Source organism: Semicossyphus pulcher, unplaced genomic scaffold (assembly GCF_022749685.1).
Source record: "Semicossyphus pulcher isolate SPU_LCO1_2020_fin unplaced genomic scaffold, fSemPul1.0.p SCAF_2, whole genome shotgun sequence".
NCBI lineage: Eukaryota > Metazoa > Chordata > Actinopteri > Labriformes > Labridae > Semicossyphus > Semicossyphus pulcher.
In genome coordinates, this window is record NW_027211693.1 from 15,190,377 (window position 1) to 15,212,912 (window position 22,536).

The 22,536-nt window shown below is 43.2% G+C and overlaps 1 protein-coding gene across 4 annotated transcripts in view; it reads right to left on the reverse strand.

Moving 5' to 3' along the window:
- Positions 1–16,796: 16,796 nt before the first annotated feature.
- pcdh19 (protocadherin 19) overlaps positions 16,797–22,536 on the reverse strand; it is a 59,222-nt gene continuing 53,482 nt past the window's right edge. For all 4 annotated transcript variants that reach the window (XM_069670481.1, XM_069670479.1, XM_069670480.1 and 1 more), the window contains exon 5: positions 16,797–19,465. In XM_069670481.1, coding sequence (XP_069526582.1) covers positions 18,906–19,465 — 560 coding nt within the window. In that variant the 3' untranslated portion in view covers positions 16,797–18,905. The remainder of the gene's footprint in view (positions 19,466–22,536) is intronic.

Here is a 22,536-nt window from a genome sequence, read left to right on the forward strand (position 1 = left end):
GAGGTAACACAATGGTGATTGAGCCTATGGCCCACTGATGAAAGCCTTTGCATTTGCAGTATTACAGACTGGGTGTCTGGTGCGACTTTTGCAGAAAAAATCACAAGCGGCGCCCAGTTAGTGACGTGTTTCCCATCAGCCAGCAGTGGTTGGTCTGCCAGAGAGGGTAGGCGGAGCTAAGCGGCTGCTTTTCCGCTCTCTGCAAGTGTTGCGAGTAAACAGTAATCTACTATGGCTGAACAAATGAAGAAAAGATCGATGACTACAGATACAACTTCAAAAATAAGTGAAAATCCAAAGAAAAAGAAACAAATTGGACGCTCAGATGAAGGCAAACAGTCTAAAAAGGAAAGCGACCATCAGCGAGGAAAATGAAGAGTTACAACCAGAGCCAACCGTGGACGTCACACATGCGACACTGTCTGGATATCTGGGAAGTGTGCTCCCACAATTACCGTTTATCGCCACAGGTGCCGCCAAAGAGAATGAAACTGAGATCTTCAAGATTATCACTTTAAGAGGCAAAGAAAAGTTGTTTTTCAGACCTCGAATAAAGCAAATAAAACAAGTTTATGTTCATGTTTAAACAACAGAATGCTAATGTTTTAACTTAAGAAGAGTTCAGAAATCAATATTTGTTGGAATAACCTGGTTTTTACTTACAGCTTTCATGCATCTTGTCATGCTCTCCACCAGTCTGTCACAGCGCTGTTGGGTGATGTTGTGCCACTCTTAAAGCTTCTCTGCTTTGTTCAATGGCTTGTGATCATCCATCTTCCTCTTGATCACATCCAGGAGGTTTTCAATGGGGTTCAGATCTGGATTGGGCTGGACATGACATGTAGAGAGAGATGCTGATTTACGGAACATTAAGAGTGGTTTTTCCAGAGCTGTATTTCTTTTTTATTTTAAAGATTATTTGTTTGGCATTTCATGCCTTTATTAAGAGGACAGTGGATAGTGTTGGAAACGGGGGAGGACAAGAGAGTGGGGATGACACGCGGCAAAGGGCAGAGGGCGGGAGTTGAACCTGGGGCCGCCACATCGAGGACTTTGGCCTCTGTATATGGCTGCCGATTTAACCGCTGAGCTAAACCGGCGCCCAGAGCTGTATTTCTGTCACTTTTTCTGAATGCTGGATTCAATCTGTTAACATTGGTGTATGCATTATCGATGAATCCTCTGTTTATACAGTGTGTGCCTCCTTTAACAACAAAAAAAACACAAAAAAACAACTTACTTACTTCAAATGCATATTTAAAAACAAATACTATATGCAACCCACATTAGAAGTTGAACACTCAAGTTACAACAAAAGGTGCTGTTATTTTTTAGTCTACAGGTACACTATTGCAAACAAATCCAGGTTAAACTAAAGAAGTCAAGATGCTGAATAAGCCAACACAAATGTAGTTTTATATTCTAGGTTCATGCCAAGTGTGAATATGTATGAGTTATGCACTCCAGCTCCATTGTTGTCCGTTTATGTAAAGTAGTGTGAAGAGCCAGGTTCAAGTGGCAGGTACATTCGAAACATATTTAGATTTGGAGTATGGCTGGATCTCTCTCTTTTACTCTATCTATCTCTATATATATATCCATCTACTGTGCATGCATGCAGAGAACATTAAATTCTAGTATGACAACAACACTGTAAAATGAATGAACATAAGTGTCATTTTTGACAGGAGCTGGCTTTAGTGGTTTCTTCCGCTGTGTGTGCATGCTTATGTTCATGTGAAACTATCATTCTGTCTGCCATTACTAATCTGGCCTATATACACTGTAAATATGAGGTCATGCATGCGCATCTGCAGCCCACGATCAGTTGTTGACACCTAATCCAAAGCTAATCTATTAATGTTGTCTGGACAAGGCAGCATTAATGGATATTTAGTCCAGGATTTTGCAAAGGTTAGACTTTGCTCGTGTGTGAGTCGAACAAATATCAAACAAGTGAAATGTCAAAGTTTGTACCCCCGAACAAATCAAATGTCAAGGACAATACCTCGGCCCGAGCCCTGCCTCACCTGGCTGATCATCTCTAAGCAGTTATATTTGTAGGCAGACCAAATAGGCTTTTTTCCCCTCTAAGATGACCTATTAGCAACCTATTATTTGAGCTCCTCGATGAGAAGTGCCAGGGTCCCTTCAGCACTGAAAGTCAGGGTCACAGAGTCAAAATCCTCTAGTGTATCCCTCCTCCGTCCTCTGGCTCCTGACTCTGCTGTCTCCTGTTTCCTCTGCTTGGCACGGAGCCTCGATTCCTCCCAGTGTGGACATTCTCCCATGCACCAACTCTGACTATCAAAACAACAGTCATTACGCAAATTTGCTTTGGTGCAGGATTACGTTAATTATCATGGAATTATCACTTCATTAAAGCAGGCAGAGATAAATTATCTCTGATGAAACGAATGCAAAATGAGGAAATAATGATCAGGCCAGGAGAAGAAAAAAAAGGAAAAAAGGAAGAATGAAGAGACTACTCGTCGAAGGAAATCAAGTCATTGTGCTCCACGGAGTGTGTTCTCTGAGAGGCATTGCAGCACAGCGCAACATGACAGAGCTATAGTGGGTTTCCACAGAGAGGACTGAGGACCACCCACCCCCTTTACCCAATGCAGTACAATGTTCCTCCCTGAGCCTCAACAGAGCCTGTGCTTTTCCCTGCAAATTGCAAGTGTCATTAATCATGCCAAATACCAATTTTAATGAATGCCTGCATCTGCCCAGTGACGCTCTTTGTTTCAGGGCAAAAGGCTGAGCTGCTGCAGGACCACAGTGTGCTTTTTTTTGTAAATGTAATGATGATTTTGTTGCCTCCTCGATTGTGTTTTCATGGTCACACGCTTTGCTCTGCTGACCTCACTGCAGCCATGGTGAAATGATGGTTATTCAGATGGCACTGCCCAAAAAGGTCCATGTTTTTTTTGTGTTGTTGTTGCTTACAACAGAAGTGATTAAAATCTGAAAAACCTTGGCTGAAAGATTTGCTTATTTGCGAGAGCGGGGGGTAAAAAGGAATCTGGCAGATTTGCTCTGTTAGTTATTTATAACGCTGCACGCTCAGTCTTTACATTGAATTAATCACTGAGTCACCCTTGTTTTCCAAATGTAAAAGAGAACTGAGGAACATACATTTACAGCATTGGTATTGCAATTTTAATAACCTATTTCTTGCTTGATTTAATGAAGGTTTCGGCTTTGCACAACTTGTTTGCTCCTGATCTTTTCATAATGCTACAAGAGAGAAAAATGAAGTCCTTGGGGTGATCAGATATTCTTTTCCCTCCTTTTTGTTTTTTTAATCCCAAATGACTGCGGCACAAGGACACCGTTCTCTGCTTGATTTATAATCACCAGAATAATCATATTTCTATGGCAACGTTATGCATGTAGCAGAGGTCATTTCCATTGCTTAGCAGTAGCCACTGATGGTGAGTATAAAAGAAACAAAAGGAGCTTTGCACACTTCACAGAAACATGAGGATTCACATACACCTGTTTATAATCATTCCTTCTTACGTTGCTGTTTTTCTTCTGAATGCAGCAGGTCTAATAATGTGTTTGTAGCTTTTTTCTTGAGGCCGCACACTGTAATCTGTGATGTCATGTTGACTGGCAGATTGCTGCTCTGCAAAAAGCTTTAGTCTGAATGGAGCGTAAAATTATGTTGATATGAGGGGGCCACAACAATTCCTGTCTCCCATTGCCTCAATTACTGTTTCAGGATGCATTGAGAAAACATTAGCAGCATCTCCCTGTTAGGCGAGAGGCAGGAAATCCTCTGAAAAAGGATGCTGGACCTTGTGTGAGTACAAATCTATCTCTGTATAAGTTGCTGAATGGCAATGGAATTGTTATCATACTGTACAAAAAGATGGACGCCATGACAGCTCCCTAAAAGTGAAGCCAAAACATCTCTATCGCCCCCTGCTGACTGGCTGCAGTATAGGTCATAAAGCCCGCCTCCTCCATGTTAACAGGTGGGACATGAGTCAAACTATAAAATCAAAATACACGCCAAATAAATGTTTCTCAAACATGGTTTCTGTCATTATAGTTAGTTCTTATCATGCTGATTAATGTTCAAGTGTTCATTTTTCTGACAAGTTTAGTTTTAATTAGTTATTTGATGTTGTCAAAATGATGATTGACAGCTCTGTTGACAAATAAGGCTCCTGCAGCCAATCTGTTCTGGATTAGCAGAGTTTAGGAGGAACGGTGAGAGGAGACGTAACTAAAACAATCACTTCAGTCATTGAAGTTCATATCTGTGAACGTCTGCTTCAGACCAACACAAGAAGCTGTTCTGCTGTTAAACACGCCGACATGCAAAACCTTGTTTTTTTCCCGTAAGTTAAGTGTGTGTTTTGGTTAGCGGAAGAGGCTACAGCGGCTCCAACCGCTGATCTCTTCTGCGCAGCTCTGGCTCCAAATGATGTCACCATCGCAGGATGGCAGCGCCCGTGAAAGGGAATTATATTATTAGAGTGAAGAATGTATAATCTGTGTGAAACATATATCAAGTTGACCTAATCAAGTAAAGTATTGGAAACTCGTATAAAAATGATTAAATGGTAAAATTATTGCAGTTAAGGAACTGAAACTTATTGTAGCAAGAACAGACTGCACACAATGTACTTTATGCTGAAAAAAAAAGGGATTTTGCTGATTTTTAAAAAATAACGACTGACATTTGGGCTGAAATAACAGTGCCGCAAGTTAGCGGTTTTTCAGGCAATAGCAGACAGTAGCAGGTTTTTTTTTTTACACAAGTTAAAACCAGACGACCCCGAATGTCAAGGTTTAGGTTTTGCACAAACGGTTGAGGACCCAGATGCCGACTGAAATAAGAATGTATTTAAACAAAAAGGCAGGCGAAACAAAAAGCTTACTGATCTGAGGAAATCCAAGGGGTGCAGGCAAACAAAATCCATTGGCAAAAAGGTCCAAACAATACAGGCAATAAGTAATCCAAATAAAACCGGAAGGTGAAAAATCCACACAGGGAACACTAAGACCACTGAGAATAATACGCATGCATGGACATGGACATGGACATGCACAGACGACACTCCAGAGGAAGGACGACAATGAACTGGCCACGAGACAGGGGAGCACAAAGACTAAATAAACTTAGGAGGTGAGGCTAATCAGACACAGGTGAGACGATCAAGGGGCAGGTGAAAACAATCAGGGCAGGGCACATAATCAAACAAGCGGGAAACACAAAGGCAGGTAGTGGACCAACACGAGAGACAAGGTGACAAAGTAAAACAGGAAATGATCTATCCAAAGAGTGACAAGTGAAATACTTAACTAAACAAGACTAAACACTGACAAGAACACAGAATAAACTAAATACAAAACTAAACGATGAAAACTCATGACAAAGTGACAAGGTAAAACAAGAAATAATAACTGAACACCGAAATACAAGACAAAACCAGAACTAAACTAGAAACTCATGACACCGAAAGCAGTCAGTTAATAGCTGAAAGGTCAGTTTCGACCGACACCATTAAAAACATCCCAATTTGCACGTAACATTAAAAAAATGGAAGTTTCTATACATCTGTGAGCAGCATTTGGGTGGGACATCCCAAGAGAATATAAGAACGAGCTTTGTGAATGTTAACTCAGTCTCTATTGCCCGGGCTTAGATTCTGGTTGTATTGTAGTTCTGTTTTTGGACTCAATAAACCCTGTTGCATCAGATCTTGCTGTTTTCTCTCCTCATTGAGTGCTTTTAAGTGAAGTTTTGTAGCCTGATTTTTTTAGACTTATAGAAATATCACTTGTCAGTGTTTAGAGAGGACCAAGGCCTCATCTGACCCTAGGCCTGAGACTTTTTTGACACAACATGGACACCCTCAAGTTCAGACAGATATCCATCCAACCTGATTCGGGACTGGCCAATCACAACCACTCATATAATATCAGCAGGGTTTGATACAATGACTGACAAAGCATTTTTGTAAACAACTAAGATGGCCACTGCTGACGTGGAATGTTTTTGATCTGCTAACCTGTCACTTGACTGTGTTCCAGGCCTCTTACAAATGGTTAGTGTTGGCTTACACTCATGTCATGCCATACATTAGTGTATTACGATGAACTAGAAGCGATATGACTCACATGTTGGAACTAGCTAACTTGCATAGCAGCCTACCGCTACGTCAAATATTGTGCTGCTCCTATTTGTTGTAGCATCAAGAGCCATTTTGGTGTGCACGTGTTAATGGTCAGTGTTTGCTAGCAGTCATGTCATGCCATACATCTGTGGATTATGTTGAACTAGAAGCCCTTTGAATTGGATGTTGGAACTAGCTACTTAGCATGGCAGCCTACCGCTACGTTAAATATTGTGCTGCTCTGATTGGTTGTAGCATCCAGAAGTATTTTGGTGAGTTAATGAATACAACTATAACTGAAAGATTACAGGCTGTTGCAAATCGGTCTGCCAATGCTAAGCTACGTGGTTCTATTGCTAAAGAGAGCACTGATAATAAAATAATGTAGGTCTATTATCACTGCTGTTACAACAACCTTCCCTTTTCCACTGCATTTGCCAGTACCTGATGAACTGCACTGCTGAAGCTGTAATACACACTCCTGTAAATCCCTTAAGGACCGTCTTGTATGGGTGGAACACTGTTCCATAAAAATGCTAGTTTGCTTTGTAAATTGAGGCGCAGGTTCATTAGAAGCCATCCTGTTGAATTTGAGAAAAAGCTCCCAAGTGAGCCAGGGAGAGCGGCCAAAAGAGACGAGGGTAGGGAAGCTTCTAACACACACGCTTTCTCTTTGTGGCTCCACGGCAGGTTTTTCCCTCGTTCCCTCTCCTGCAATGTTGGTGGTATCACCCAGTCCTTCCACTGTTGAGGTCTGTTGGGGGAAAAAACCTCACACCGAGCTACTTATTCTTCATGAGGTCATATTAAACAAAGACACTTAACTCCCCTGGGTTTTCTGTGACTTCTGGAAGCATTGCAGTGCAAGACTGAGCTGCCAGGTGAGCCAAGTACAGCTTTCAGCAGAGGAGAAAATGCATTTACAGTTCGAACTGAATCACATGCACAGACGCTGGCACGTTTTAATGAAACCATTTGGAATGGTATTTAACAATAAATATGATCACTGCATACGGCAAACGAAGATGTCTTGCAGGCAAACATGGCCACAAGTGTTGGCAAATCTTCCACTATTGTGTGCTGAACAAGAGGATTTTACCGCTACAATAGTCCCAGCATGGAGATATATACACTGCTGTGCTGACTATCCCGGTGTCGAGTAACAAATTACATAAACCACCCACAAGAAATCTGTGAAGATGTATTTGTGATGATACAGCTCCCCGCCACCGTGGCCAGAGTGCACTCTTTCTGTTCTAACGCTTTATTCCAGGCACTATTTCATGTTCTGCCTCTCTCTTGTGGAGAAAATCTGTCTCCGACAATTTCTACAACTTAGGCTCAAAAAAAAAAAAAGAAGAAAAAAACCATGTCCAATTTCTTCCAGCAGCTGCAGCAGAAGCTACACACACCTGTAGTCAAAGCTCTAGGCGATCCGTTCCCTTTTGTTCAGAGATTTAAATAACATAGAGAACAATAAGCAGCGTGCACTCGACACACCGTTCCAATTTCAGCTCTCGGAGTAATCTCTCATTCTTCTCTGCAGAATAGTGAAATCCATTCAACCCTTTTTTTGTCGCTGCCTCTTAAGAGGAGTACAATGGCGTTTATTTGCAGCAGTCTCGGGTAAATATTATGCATACGGAAACATTTTATTTGCATGAAGTTGTCTTAATTAGTTAGACGACTTGAGAAGTGATTATGCGTGTTTGCATACTTTATGTCTGTGTGTAGCACTTTATTAGCTTCATGCAAAGGGGGAAAACACTGACCAGGATTTTACTGGTTAGCACAAAAGTATAAAACATAATGCTGCAGAATCACATTAGAAACGTTCGGATGTATCTGCCAAGTGGCAAAATGTTTAAGTATTTGCTTTCCCTTTAAAAGCAGCTCTTTAAATACGATGCCACTAGGTCAGTATGGGATCATGTTCTGTAAACGTCAAAAGGACGGTTATTTTATTAATATTTAAACAAAATATTGTTATCGGGGCAGACGGTAGTTTTCTGGGTAGACTGGGTAGAAGGAGCTGGCACCTCTCCAGCTACTAGCTCCTGTCAAGGTTTAGGTTTTGCACAAACGGTTGAGGACCCAGATACAGACTGAAATAAGTATTTATTTAAACTAAAAGGCACAAGGCAAAACAAAAGGCTTACTGGTCTGAGGAATCCAAGGGGAGCAGGAAAACAAAATCCAATGGTAAAAAAAAGGCGATAAGAAATCCAAGGGAACACTGAGATCACAGAGAAATAACACGATGCATGGACATGGACAGACGACACTCCAGAGGAAGGACGACAATGAACAGGCAACCAGACAGGGGAGCACAAAGACCAAATAAACTTAGGAGGTGAGGCTAATCAGACACAGGTGAGACAATCAAGGGGCAGGTGAAAACAATCAGGGCAGGGCACATGATCAAACAAGCGGGAAACACAAAGGCAGGAAGTGGACCAACAGGAGAGACAAGGTGACAAGTAAAACAGGAAATGATCTAACCAAAGAGACACAAGTGAAATACTTAACTAAACAAGACTAAATACTGACAAGAACACAGAATAAACTAAATACAAAACTAAACGATGAAAACTCATAACAAGGGACAAAGTGACAAGGTAAAACAAGAAATAATAACTGAACACCGAAATACAAGACAAAACCAGAACTAAACTAGAAACTCATGACAGCTCCTTTCCTGGGCAAGGCACTGTAACCCCAACTGCTCGGGGGCGCATGTCCATGTGCAGCCCCCTCGCTCTGACATCTCTCTATTAATGCACGTCCATAGAGTCCTGTTTGTGCATGTGTGTACTTCAGGCCTTTGTGTGTGTAGCAAGTTTGTTTAAAAAAAACAGAGTGAAAACATTGAATTTTCCCTCGGGGAAGAATATCTTCTTCTTCTAAAACTGTCTCTTTCTAACCTTGACTAAGTGCTTTCACTGCATTAAAACATTGGTATGGGCTTATTGTTAAAAGCACTGGATAATGTAATAAAGTACAAAACAGGAAGTCCAGTTTGAGGAAGAGAGTTGAAAGCCTTACCAAGACACGACAGAGAGGTTTGTAATATGCACTGAAAGATAGTCTCAGTCATGTATTTTATCTTTTACCACAAGGTAAACATACTCAAAATACATAAAGAGGAAGCGTGAGGAGTGTGTGCTTGCGTGTGTTCGATATGGCCGAGCAAAGCCGGTTGACGTCACCATGCATTACAGCAACATTTTTACTCTACTTCTTCTCGTATTTTTTGCAAGATCCCTATGTATTTGCATCCCTGCTGCGCCAACAGATTGCTTCTATTCAATTTTTTTTACGAGGGTCTACTCGCACGGAGGACTAAGAATTTGTTGTACAAAAATGTAACACTTCTTTCATTTGAGTCTATAAAAGTTTGCCAAAGCACACGAGGCGTATGTAACCACAGTTTGACTAGCAAGGACTGCGCCGAAGATGATGATAAAGATGATGCTTGGTCACACTTCTCGTGGGTTGGGCGATTTTGGGGAAGCTTTAGTGGTGAATCCGCGGTAGCACCCGGGCAGGAGCGAACACCCTCTAAGATGTGTAGGGTGGGAGGGAGGGTTGCAGAATGCAAGAGTTAGCGAGGACGAGAGGGTGAGGTTTGAATTTATTCCTGGAAGATGCATCTTGAGGTGCGGTGCTGCTTCTGAAACCTTGATGTATAGCATCAGTTTTAGGAACCGTGTTGACAAGGACTGAGGCAAAGGGAAGAACATGATTGTGTTATTGTAGTCCTAAATACTGAGTCATATGTTCCTTCATATGATCTATACTTGATATGCTGCAGGAGGATAGTTTAGCATAAATCTCCATTGCCTCTGCTGGTCATAGGATTACAGCTGAATCACAAAAGGCCGATATCGCTGTCTGAAAGCTACATTTCATGTCAACATTAAAACAAAAAGATGAATAATTTATAACAGTTAGAACCAGTGTTTTTTGGATCAGATGTTACTCATTTCTCCTCCTCTGCAGCTCAGGAAACAGGCAGCCTTGTTCTGTCACAATGGGACATCGCAGGGAAATTAATTAGGTGACATGCAGGACAAAACAAGTGGTTTTTATATTCCAGCTGCCTGCCTTTGATCTTTCTACAGTTTAAATCACGTTGTTTGCTCCGCCAGCTGGAAAACACGGTATATCTTTCTTTAAGCACCATATGCCTTTTGTACTAGTGTCTTTCTTCTTTAAGCTACACCGCAGATCACGACAGGTATGCACGCGGGGCTCTTGAGTGGTGGGAAACTCAACGCTGTAATTGCTATAGCACATCAGCGGCGTTTTGAGGTTGAAAAGATAATGTGTTTTATGCTAATAGCTAATATGGTTTATGACATTTTAATCACAGAGACGGAGGCAGACTTTCTATGGCCTTATTGTCGGCTCAGTTGCTCTGATAAAATCTCAAAAATAGCCCAAAAAAAACAGCTCACAACTAAGAAAAGATACTCTATTCATGACTCAAACTCATATTGGAAACAAGACAAATGAATTTGTCTTCTTAAAAGTCACATTTCGCTCCGTCAGACTGTGATCTTTTTGCTTGCAGAGGGAGAAAAGAAAACACAGCAAAAGGGCAGCGAACGAGTGGAATCACTGGTTTACTAGACCGCACAGCCAGTCAGACAGCTCTCTCTCATTTACCGCCTCCACTGACAGTTCAATTCAGCCTGTTGAATCGGCCGAACGACTGCTGATGAGGGCCGAGAGGAGCCAAACGGTGCCGGACACTCTGCAGAAAACAGGTGTGCGGTGGCTCTTAAAGTGCTCATCTTCATTCACCATTAGCTCGCAGAGCACCGAGCCGCACAGGCCTGCCTACCAAGCAGCTTATTTCCATTCTCCTCTACCTGCACACAATGGAAGCATTATTTCCCCCGGCACTCCGCGGCAAAACGCGGGGCCAAGGAACGAGCACCGAGCCGTGTAAACTGTACAGCTGGCTTAAAAACATTATGCGATATAGTAGCAGCAAAAACAAAAAGGTTAAAATCAATATGTCATCAAATGCATATAGAGGGTGATCAATACAGCCGGTTAGATTGAGTTACCGTGTGAGTCACGCAGGTGCAAAGAGAGCAGGTAAACACTTGGAGAGCACTTTGGCTCGGCTTATGTTCTGTCTTCACTCTGCACAAGTTTACTGTCAAAAGATCAGAGAGCAGAACAACAGCTGGAAAACAAAGACCTCTCACTCCCGTAGAGATTGTGAAGATATTGCATATTTTAGGAAACTGCTCTCTTGTCTGCGAGCGCACCTCAGTAACCATGAGAACTGACATTTGAAGTGACATGCTCCTTTGGTTTTTAGCTTTTCGCAGCACATTTTTGGTCGCAAGTTGGACTGTAATCCATCTTTCTGGATTACTGCAGGAGTGGAACAAGTGATCCGAACTTTTAAGTCCCCGTTATACTCCTGTAAAATGCTTCATTCCACAAAGGGAGAAAAAAGTATTTGAGATTGACTCCAAAAAATTGATTAAAAGTGGTTCCTAAAACTTTTTTCAACCTCTTATGATCCACTGTTTTCTGTCAATATGCTTCCCTCCAAAAGGGCAGAGAGGTCAGCGAAGGTACCAGTGCCAGGGTACAATAAATCATTGGCAAGCAGTGACTTTAGGTCAAATAATCACCCCTCAGATAATGCACGTCCATGGAGAGGACCGGAGAGATTCATTGCTGTGCTCCTGCTGACAATAATGGAGGCTTTCAGAGGCCACAGTCTTTAATTTCTCATCCCTGCTATCAGTGTTTTTATCGTCTGGAGAGGGGGGGGTGGGGGAGGTCAACCGCCCCCTGTTCCCCAGCCCTGCAGCCTGCATCCTGGGCATTAAGGGCTGAGAGAGGTGACCGAGGTCAGGCTGTGATTGCTGCTGGAGATGGCAGGCTGCGGGGTCCTGGGGCTCATCGGACCCTTCTCTCCGACAAAGAGGCTTCACAAAGCAGCTCCCAGGTCGGTTTTATCAGGGCATCGCTAATGGTTATGATATGATCTGTCTGGCATCACTTCCAATTAAAGCTTGCTGGGGGAATGTGGCAGCGGCGGCGTCCCATCTCACTGAGGGCCGAGCAGTGGTCAGTGAATGTAGACTATTGTTTGAGCCGCTCATTTCAGAGGCGATCAAAGTTCCTTTGTGACCGCCACAAAGGGAATCGGCCACTGGCCAAGCCTATTAGATATGTAGTTGTGTTGGGGAGACGGAGAGGGTAATCAGTCTTCTTACTGATAGCAACGACCAGCCCACTTCTCACTGCGACAAAGACTAACCTCTTCAACACAATGTAACGCTGCAACAAAAGGTTATTCTTCTTGTCTGGGCAGCCTTGCCTTTAAGAGAGGAAAAATATGTCCTGGAGAGTCTCCATAATTTCTGCAAACTTTCTCTGGCTTCGTCGTCTCTGAGCTAATATAGTATTCACTGAGCTTGTCACAGTCAAATGAGCGGGGCTGCAGAAAAGTCAGAACTTGTTCTCCACAAGCGTCCGCAGAGGAATCTCCGTCCAGGCCCAGGCTGAGGACGGTGCAGATGTGGTGTGAGGACACACGCAGGGCGAGGTGAACCCAGCTCCGGGGCGGACTGATTCCTCTCCAGCTGGGATGATAATCGTCCTGTTTAAAGGTGTGAACCTGCGGAACAAACCATTAGCTGTTTAGTAAACATCCGCAGAGAGTTGGGGAGGGAACACAGAGACTAAAAAGTTGCAGCACTCTTCTTTGAAGTTTTAATTCGGCAAGTTTGAGGAAGAGAAACAAAGAATTGCAATTAGAGTAAAAACTTTTGTTTCCTTTAGTTTTTGCTTTTTTGTTTTTTATGTCGACTACAGTGCAACTCTGGAGTCATGACCACTTTACCCGTCTTTCAGTGGATGAAATAAGAGAGGAGATGTGAGTGCCCAAAGTCAGTGTCTCATTTGCATGCCTGAAGTAAAATGAAATTGGCAAACTGCAGCAAACCCCAGAGAGAAAATCATTACTTGTAGATAAGAGTATTTGAAGGTGCAGCCATTGAAATAAACACTCTTATACGGTACTATTGGAATTTCCAGCGACACAAACAAGGCCTTCCAACACAAATGCCACTAAAATTGTTTTACTTCATCATCATCTCTGGCAGACTTGTGGTGTTCAAACTGTGAAGGTTCTCAGTCGTCCGTGCCGTGATAATTCAAAGCTTAATCCAAAAGGCAACTGGACTTGGTTGAAGTTTTACCTCTCATCCGAAAGGCTTCTTCAGTTCTGAGGTGAAACAAGAACTTCAACCAAGTCCAGCTGCCCTTTTGGATTCTTCTGTTGAAAGATTGCAAGTGAAGAACAATTCACTTTGTCAAACATTTTGTTGGCGGTCACTTAATCCCACGGTGAACCTCCACCAGAGGTCGGTGAAAAGAAGAGGTTGGTCATAATGAGGCAGGAGCAGCTGCGAGCCCTTCTGATAGAATGAGGTCACTGGAGCGACAGAGATCAGCGCGGCTGATCGGGGGGTTGGTTGGAGAGGACGACTCAAAAGAACAGACGACAAAGTCTTCTGCATTGAAGGAATGCGAGGCCGCGGGCCCTCCTCCTTCCTGCGCTTCTTCACTGCGTGTCTGTGTCAGGAATAAATCACTTTAATTGTTCTCTGATTCCCCCTCTCACCATTTTGCAAAATGATAATTGAAACATTAATAGGATGTTAATAGGATGTGTGTCCTGGTAACCTTTGATATAAATCTCGCCCGTAATGGAGAATATTCTCCATGACCACCATGAATCAGGAGTCATTAAATATGCGTGGACAAGCACCATTTGGGGGATTTACAAATACGGCTCCTGCATTGCAAATAAGCTTTGACCCAAGGGGATACTGTTGGAAGACAAAGTTTTACTTTTTTCCACAAGAATTACTGCGATATTGTGCTTCTGAGTCACTTTTTCCTGTTAATGATAATGAGTCTGCCTTCTTTAAAGTGGGTTTTAAAATGCATGCTTTGCCCTTCAGTCGGAGGCTGGGCTGCACCTTTAGCTCGGGCGGGTTTGTTGTGGAGACCCAGGGGTCTAAACACAACGGAAAGGGCATGAGGAACTCGTATGAGGGGGGGGCAGGGCTAGAATAGTAGTATTGCCCATGAGAAGAGAACTTAGCTGGGAGAAACAAGATCCTCCTTATAGACTAATGGATGTGTTAGCAAGTGCGCTTTCAGACCAGCTTTCATGTTGGCTCCACCAGAGGGTATAGAGGGAATGGCAAATTAATTATAGAAATGAAGCCAACCCTCCTTTTTTCTTATCATGGAGGGCAGCTGTGTCTTCTCCCCCCCCAACCCCCCGCCCCGCTTATTTCCCCTCTTCTCTGTCTGCTGTGGTGGAATGCGTCCTGTTCTGCATCTTTCCTCGGCATCTCCTCATCAATCCATACAAACGAACTCAAGAGAGAGATCCTCTGTGTACGAGCGAGGTGAAGAGTGGGGCCTTTATTGAGTGAAAATGTCATAGAAATAATTGCAGACTCGCAGAGAAAGAATCAGGCTCTGTCTTGCCTTTCGAATTACTTCACAGCTTTTAGACCCTTCCACTCAAAGTCGGCTAATAAATCAATATTACAAGTGGGATCTGGTGTTGTAATGACATCATACGGTTAGCTGTGAAAGCACATTAACGACCAGACGAATGTGAGGCTCGATGACAGGCTTCACGGTCCTGATCAGCGGCTGTATTGTGGTGTTTTTAGACACATTCGGAGATGTTAAATGTCTGAAAAAATGGTACGTGTGACCCACTCGAGCAGATGAAAAGAGCACGGGCATGAGAAACAGACACGAGCGCACGCTCACCTCACTTGTTGGATCATTCCCTGAGGTCTGCTTTGGAAATAATGGGAAAGAGCAACAGCGAATGCATGGAATATTAATGCAGAGCTGCAGCCCGCCTCGACTCAAACTAATTTCCATTTTATCATGACAAATAGAAGAGACATCACTCCGTGTGTTATAATGCTGCTTTCAGGAACACTTCTTGGGTCTTTAACGGCTTATTACGGATTGTAAATATATTATGTTGGACACAGATTTGGTTCAAAATTGACAGCTTAATGCAAAAAGGAGAAATCCAAGTTTAGTTTTCCTGCTGTTGGTGTTTGCACTGGTAATCTGGTTGACTCAATATCTGTGTGGGTGGGCAGTTTGAAAGCTCGTCAAATCACCTCCAGGGGCCACACAGGCAGCAGCTGGGAGCCACATTGTTAGTCGCTGCTTTGTCCTATCTGTTGATTGAGAACTCAGTGACTCTGTACAGTCAGAGTGCAGGGTGCTGAGGTTACAGGATTACTGCTAATGTGACTCTTGTCAGTCCAGTCATTCGTCAATATCACATCTAAATATGGTGACCAGATGTCCCTGTCTGTCCGAAACTGTCCTGGTTTCAAGTTGGGTGTCGCTATCGACCCAGCTTAGACCTTATGAAAATACAGAAACAATGTGCAATATGTCTGAATTCAACACTGATTTGTCCTAATGAACACCTGTCAGACAGTTGGTGATGAGACAAGCAACATCCCATATGAAGGCTCCTTCTCTCAGGACCTGTCTGTATGCTAATGGTTAGCTTTCATGCTTTTCTACAGAGCTCCAGGAGGCGTACTCCTCCCTCTATAAAGAACACAGCAATGCAAATTTTCTGTACATGGCCTTCAAAGCGTTAAATATAATGTCCCCTAGCCTGATGAAAATGTCCGTGTGTAAGCGCCTACACATGTGGAAGCACATGGTACTCATGTAAGAAAGGCAGCTAACACATGCTAACCCTGTGCTTTGTATTCAATCGGAGGAGCACAACAATGATTAAGAACTTTCAATGACTAAGCACGTGTTGAAATAACATGAACAAAAGTTAACAATATTGGGAATGTGTTCCGATATTAGCAACTTAAGCTAACTAGCTTTCATTTTCCCAGTGTAAGTTAGCTAAATAGCTAGAAGCCTAGCTTCCCTGACTTCCACTGTCCTAAAGAAATACGATGCTAATAGTACAGTAGTTCCTCACAAGTGTTGAAAGTGATGATATAAATAGCTAACAGTCCAAGCCGACGCTATGTTAGCTTGTTGACAAAGAGGGGAAAATGCTATGTCAATCTTATTTTGCTGTAGGCCTACGGGGCTGTGAGGTTCTACAGCAGCTCATTACAGGGATCCGATGTTAGCAACTTAAGCTAACTAGCTTTCATTTTCCCAGTGTAAGCTAGTTAGCCTAGCTAACTAGCTAGAAGCCTAGCTTCCCTGACTTCTACTGTCCTAAAGAAATACAATGCTAATAGTAGAGTAGTTCCTCACAAGTGTTGAAAATGATGGTATAAATCAGTCCAAGCCGACGCTATGTTAGCTTGTTGACAAAGAGGGGAAAATGCTATGTCAATCTTATTTGGCTGTAGGCCTACTGGGCTGTGAGGTGCTACAGCAGCTCATCATGGGGAAAAACGGCTCTTACCCAAGCAGTGCTGACCCTCCAAAAAATAATCCAAGCAAAACACCCCCACAGAGGCCTAATGTTCACACAAATAAGCCCCCCAAAAAACGTTTTATCCTCTTCTGAAAAATGGGAGAATTCAAATATTAAAACCGTCTTGTGTTGAGTAAAGACAAGGAAGCAAAGCGGAGGACATTTAATAGTTTAATTATAAGCTGCTGTATACATTCAGTGATTATTCCGATTTTCATGTTGCCAGAAGCCATGGGTGAGACCAGCAAAACATTCAGCTACAAGTTCTAGTTTGTTGTATGCAATTTTGTCCATTGTCATTCATATTTTTCCACATTGTACATAGTTTACTGCAAAGCAACATAAAACCACATTGCTGATGTGCAACACGGTTCTTCCGAGACGTTATCCACTCAAACATGATTCCACCCGGTCTGCTGTGTGGTGTCTGTGGGAGGGGAGAGCCCTGTTTATACCACTCTGCTCTGCGCTTTATCTGTGAGATCAACTGAACACAGATGGCACAATGTGACAGCAGTGCTGAGCAAAGCACGTCTGCACGTCCAAATGCCCTCAGTTGAAGCTGAAAAAGTCTTGTTTTTAACGTGATTGGGCCCGATAGGAAGCCGACTTATTAAAATAGGTGGAACCCCGTCACCAGTTTGAAGAACACTGGGAGCCTTTTGTTCTCCTCCTTAGATACTAAGATTCAGCAACATCCTGCAATCTTTAAGGTTCTGTTTGCATCTTTTTTTGGTATCTTTTGCTATCTCACTCTAAGCTCGTTGAACTGACACACTAATGTTGGTGCTGATATCGCTTTTTTTTTCTTGTTGATTTTTTTTTTTTTGTCTTTTTTCACATTTTTTAGTAGCCCACACAGAAACTTGATGGCACAAGAACTGACCAATAAGAAACTCTTTACAACAAGGTAGACTGCAACAGTTGCCAGGGGGGTCACACGTTTAAAAAAAAAATTATAATCCATTTTTCAAAATAAAAAAACAAATCAGGTTCAATATAAAAGCAAAAGACAAATAAACAAAAGCAAGTTAATTTCAAGTATAACTTACTCATAAAATAACTACACAGCATTAAATATTCTCATTATACATTTTTAAATTATTTATAAAATATATTTTGGCATATATGTTTTTTTGTATTTTTGTGTTTGTGTAACAAACGCTACTGTAGCTTCAGTTGAACACCAATGTTTATTTGTTTTTTTCTCTTGAAACAAAACATTAAAGGGATTGTCACATAACAACGGGTTATTAAAAATGATAATAGTAAACCCTATGGAGAGTTTCACATAGCAAGACATGAGTGACGATCCCTTCTATCCTAGCCCCATAGTCAAAAGTCAAAAAAAGTACAAGACCAGAGCACAGAGTTCTAACTTGTGCTCCACTGGCTACAATCAAGGTTGGGCACAGGAGATTTCAAAAGCAGTAAGAGTCTTTTTTTTTTCTGAACACAAGGATGTGTCTGTCCCACTTCCAGTGTTCGCAGCGGCTGGGCAGATAGCGAGAGTTCATTTAGCTCCATCCTTGATAAAATATAAATACTGTAAAGACCTCACAGTCTGATGACACTAGGATGTCCTCAGGGATACGCAGACAAAGTTTCTCTTATTAGCCGAGGAAAAGGGCAAAATGAGACTGCGAGGCCTCCCTCTGCTTTCTCCCGAATGCACTGAAAACTGTTGAAGGAGTAAAATGGAGGATATTTTTAGATGAGTCCTGTGTGTGTCTGCTGTCGTTTATTACATTGATGAAGCTCACTATACAAAGGAACAAAGAGCGATTTTGGCAGCTAGAACAAACTGCAAAAACCAAAGAAGGCAAATATCAGTTTGTGATACAAAAGTAGTTCAAAAGGCATAACTGTACTTAAGAATTGGCACCTCGGGTGTCCAAACACGTAGTGTCCTGCTTTGGCGCTGGAGAAGGCTGGAGAGCTCCGCCGGCCGTGTCCATGCAGTCGACAGTAACCTGCCTCCCCACTCATTGCAGACCGATAGAAAGAAAACGGAACGAAAGCAAACAAGGAAAAAGTACTGCGACTACGACAAAGCCACATCCACTACCTCGGCTTGAGCACACAACTAGCTGCAGCATACTACAGTTCCTCATCCTCAGCCCCGGCTGCTGCTTGAATATTGTATACTGCAAATGGGTGTGTCAGCCTGACTTTCTTCTGTGTACACACAGCTATTGCGGGGTACATATATGTGAGTTTACACTGTTTGTGTGTATGCATGTTGGTGCGTGTCAGAGAGAAGCTCGCTAAAGCACAATGTCCTTCAGGCGCTTGCTGCTGGGGGACTCCTTGTCTCGGCCATCATGGAGAAGCGTGTTGATCTCCCTGACGGCCGGCTCACTGTCCTTCCCCTCCGGCTGCCGCAGCAGGCTGTGGTTGGCGATTCGCTCTGCGTCGCGGCATTTCAGCGTGTTGTAGGCAGACGACGGCTTGGACACGGGGCTCTTCAGGTGCACAGGGGAGGTGATGGGGCTGGCTGCCTCGCGCCCGTTGCCAGCTTCGCGGACAGCCCCTCCATTGGCCTTTGGGCTACACACCTGCGACTCCTGAGTCCGCTTTCCCTTTAACTCGCCCCGCTCCACGTCCTCGGGCCCATCCTTGCCGAAGGTGGCAAAAGTCCTCTTGGTTGTGCCGTCCTCGTAGTGCGGCACGTCCACCGTGGTGGCCTCGATGGACAAAGCGATGACGTTGCGGGCGTGCTCGGGCGACTTGGCGCGGGCCGGGATGGGGACGCGAGGCATCCAACAGCGGTCGGAGTGGCCGAGGATGCGACACTCGTCCTGGCAGTGGAAGCCTTCGCTGGGATCTGCGGAGGACAAAGAGGACACGTGATTGTTAGATTTGATTATAAAAGCAGCTTCATTTTCAACTCTTAAACACATTTTAATTTTAATCTTAATTATATACTTTGCATAAGTGCATCATCTCAACACAGCCGCTCACTGATGTCCAAAGCTGGACGTTTGGGGCGCCTCTAATATGCCAATTAAATTAGGTATTGTGAAATCAAAAGTCCATTTGCAGCTCTTGCATAATCGGGTTTTCTGTAGCAACAGCAGATGAAAGGCAGGTTTAAACAGTGCAATCAGATAGCTCACACGGAGAGACAGCAGACGAGTTGCGGTGTTGTTGCCTGGTTCATCCCTCGCTCCCTCTCTGTCTCTGTCATCTGGCGCCGAGTTATAAATATGTAATGATGTTTAACGCTGGAGTGAAAGAAAGATTCGCCTGAGTCTGTATAACTGTACTCTTTTATACTCCGTTGTGTCGGAGGGGGAAGGACTTTCAAGACAGTTTTTGCATCTTGTAACAACAAAAAAAGTGTCATGCTCTTTTATACTCAAACTGAAATGCTGCAATTTTTTGTTTTAATCCACATAAAAACACTCGAATCTCTTAAAGAGCTCGACGTCTTTTAAAGACACTTTCTAGAAATAGACATAACAACGCAGAAATCTCTGTCTCCTATGTCGCCGCGCGGTTGTGTTTTCCACCTGCTCCCTTCCTGAGAAGGAACCTGCCGCTGATGACACATTTCTGCGCTCCCCTACTGCTCGTTTCACTCCAAGCAAGAGCCATCCTGCGTTCCAGAGGCCCAAGGTGACAAGCAGGGGATTGTGAGAGGGATTGCCATCGACCCAAATGCATACGCTTACATCTGGCAATCGCAGCTTGACAGATCACCTAATTAAAATCACTAATGATCTGTTTTTCTCCCCTTCTTTCCTGCGCTCATGAGAGGCACCTCCGCTAAGGCCCTGGGGATCGATATTTAAAGATCGGAGACGGGCTTTTCGGGGGCAGATACGCCAGAGCTGTCCCTCATAAAGTATAATCTGATGAGAGTGACAGATAACATGGCGACTAAATGACTGGATGAATGAGTAAAGGGTATCGTTTGCCGTTTGAAGCCACTACAGGAAGTGGAGTTGTGGTGGAATCATCGCGCTCGGAGGCTGAAAGCATGAACACCAGCTACAAAAATGCAGACACATGACTGACCAGTGTGCACATGAATGCCTCACAGTGAGTCACAGGCGGCAGGGAATTAGCTCCCTTTGATGCTGCTTGTGTGTAAATGCACACACGCACGCACACACAGACATGCCATTCTCTCCTTTAAACGCAGATTGAGACATCGTCTTTCTTACAAGGGCCGGCGTTTTAATAAGAATCTCGTATGTAAATGGCTCCTTTTACTGTGGGAAATATTAACTTTATGAAACATCATTACATACTATTATTCATTTTGCAGCATAAATAGGCAGTTTTATACAATCTCCGCGCAGTTAAGAGCATTTTATGAGGCCGAAAATGAGCAGATTGAATATATTCTCCGCTCCCGTATGTGTGTAGATTTGCATGAATGCTGATTGGTCGTCGAGTCTGCACAGGCGGCAATCAAGGAGACAAAAGGCACAAAGCTGCAGGTTTTGTTTAAGGAGAAGGGATCCAATCAGAATGTAATAATGTAATCACAACAGAAAGTCTGCAGCCAGGTAGCAGCAGCATAATGGAGGGCGCCGAATAATATAGAAAAACATGCCCACACACTAGATTACATTGTCCGGTGCAGCAGTATTTTTAAAGCCTTTATAAATCCCGTGTTCTTTTTATAATCCTATGTGGCTGCTTTGTTATTAACTGTACTTTGAGCCTCCTTTTTTCATGCCTTTTCCTTGATAACTTGAGAACAACAACTAAAGCTTTAGGCCGTCAGCGCTTCACTTAAAGCAGTAATGAAAATTAGATTACATGTTGTACATGTTTGCATTGGATAAACTATATAAAATGTGTTTAGAAGTGTTTTAGCCCTCAGCTCTAAATCCGAAATTTCTCCCCGAATCTTGTTTGACATGTTTGACGAAGTCGATCTTTTTTTTTCTCCCACTGATTAAAGATTTACAAGCATTTCGCTAATGAATGCAATTTCCTCTAAACACTTTGGCTTTTTTTCTATAGCCCGCAGCGCTTTCTAAAGCACGAAAAGCCTCGAGGCACAAAGAAATATACACAAGTTGTATGCTCTCTACTTAGCGGCGCATGCATATGCAGTGAATACCACTTTCCCTCCTTTCCTTTAGGGGTCTATGGGAGAGCAACTGGGTTGTAAATGACATTGTTATGAAAGCCAAGTGCCATTAACGCTCACACATCCTGCCTCTGCGCTGAGCTTCATAAAACGCAGATGTTGCTTTAAAAAGACACAAAAAAATGGAAAAAGACCAGATTGAAAAAAAAAAAGTGACAGGCCATCGACCTCTTACAAAACACAATCTCCTCCTATTGCAGAAAGTCTAATGGTGGAAGATGAATTAATGGCTTTTATAAGTACGGAACACAAAGACAGTGAAGGCATCTCCTGCTGTGAATGTGTATTCAAAGTCATCAGGAGAATAAGCCCGCCAATCAGTTCCAGGAACAGACTTTAAGGTTCGGCACGGAGCAGGATGTCACTGGGATCATTTCCTCTCCTCCATTAAATACCTATTAATCACTGAGGGAGCTCGTACTGGGAGGGGGAAGCTGCTTGTGTTTTTAAAATATAAACAGTCTAATGGTAGCGGAGGCAAAAAACACATGCATCAAGTAGCACAGCACTGCGATCAAATCAGACTCCACTGTAATGCTGCAGGGCTAAAGACAGGCAGAGGCACATGGCAGCTCTCTAAATATGTATGTACTGATGCACATGGCTTAATATTGCCACTTCAAATGCAGGAGCTAAACTCTCCTGTTAATGTCGGCCATGTTTTTCTGTTTGCAGCTACCTGGAATAGCATCACTTTGCACCAGCACAGGAAGAAAACCCAACACACCTCCTACAATCTCATCCTGCGTCTGCAGCCGATTCTCTCCCATCTCTGCGCCTCAATC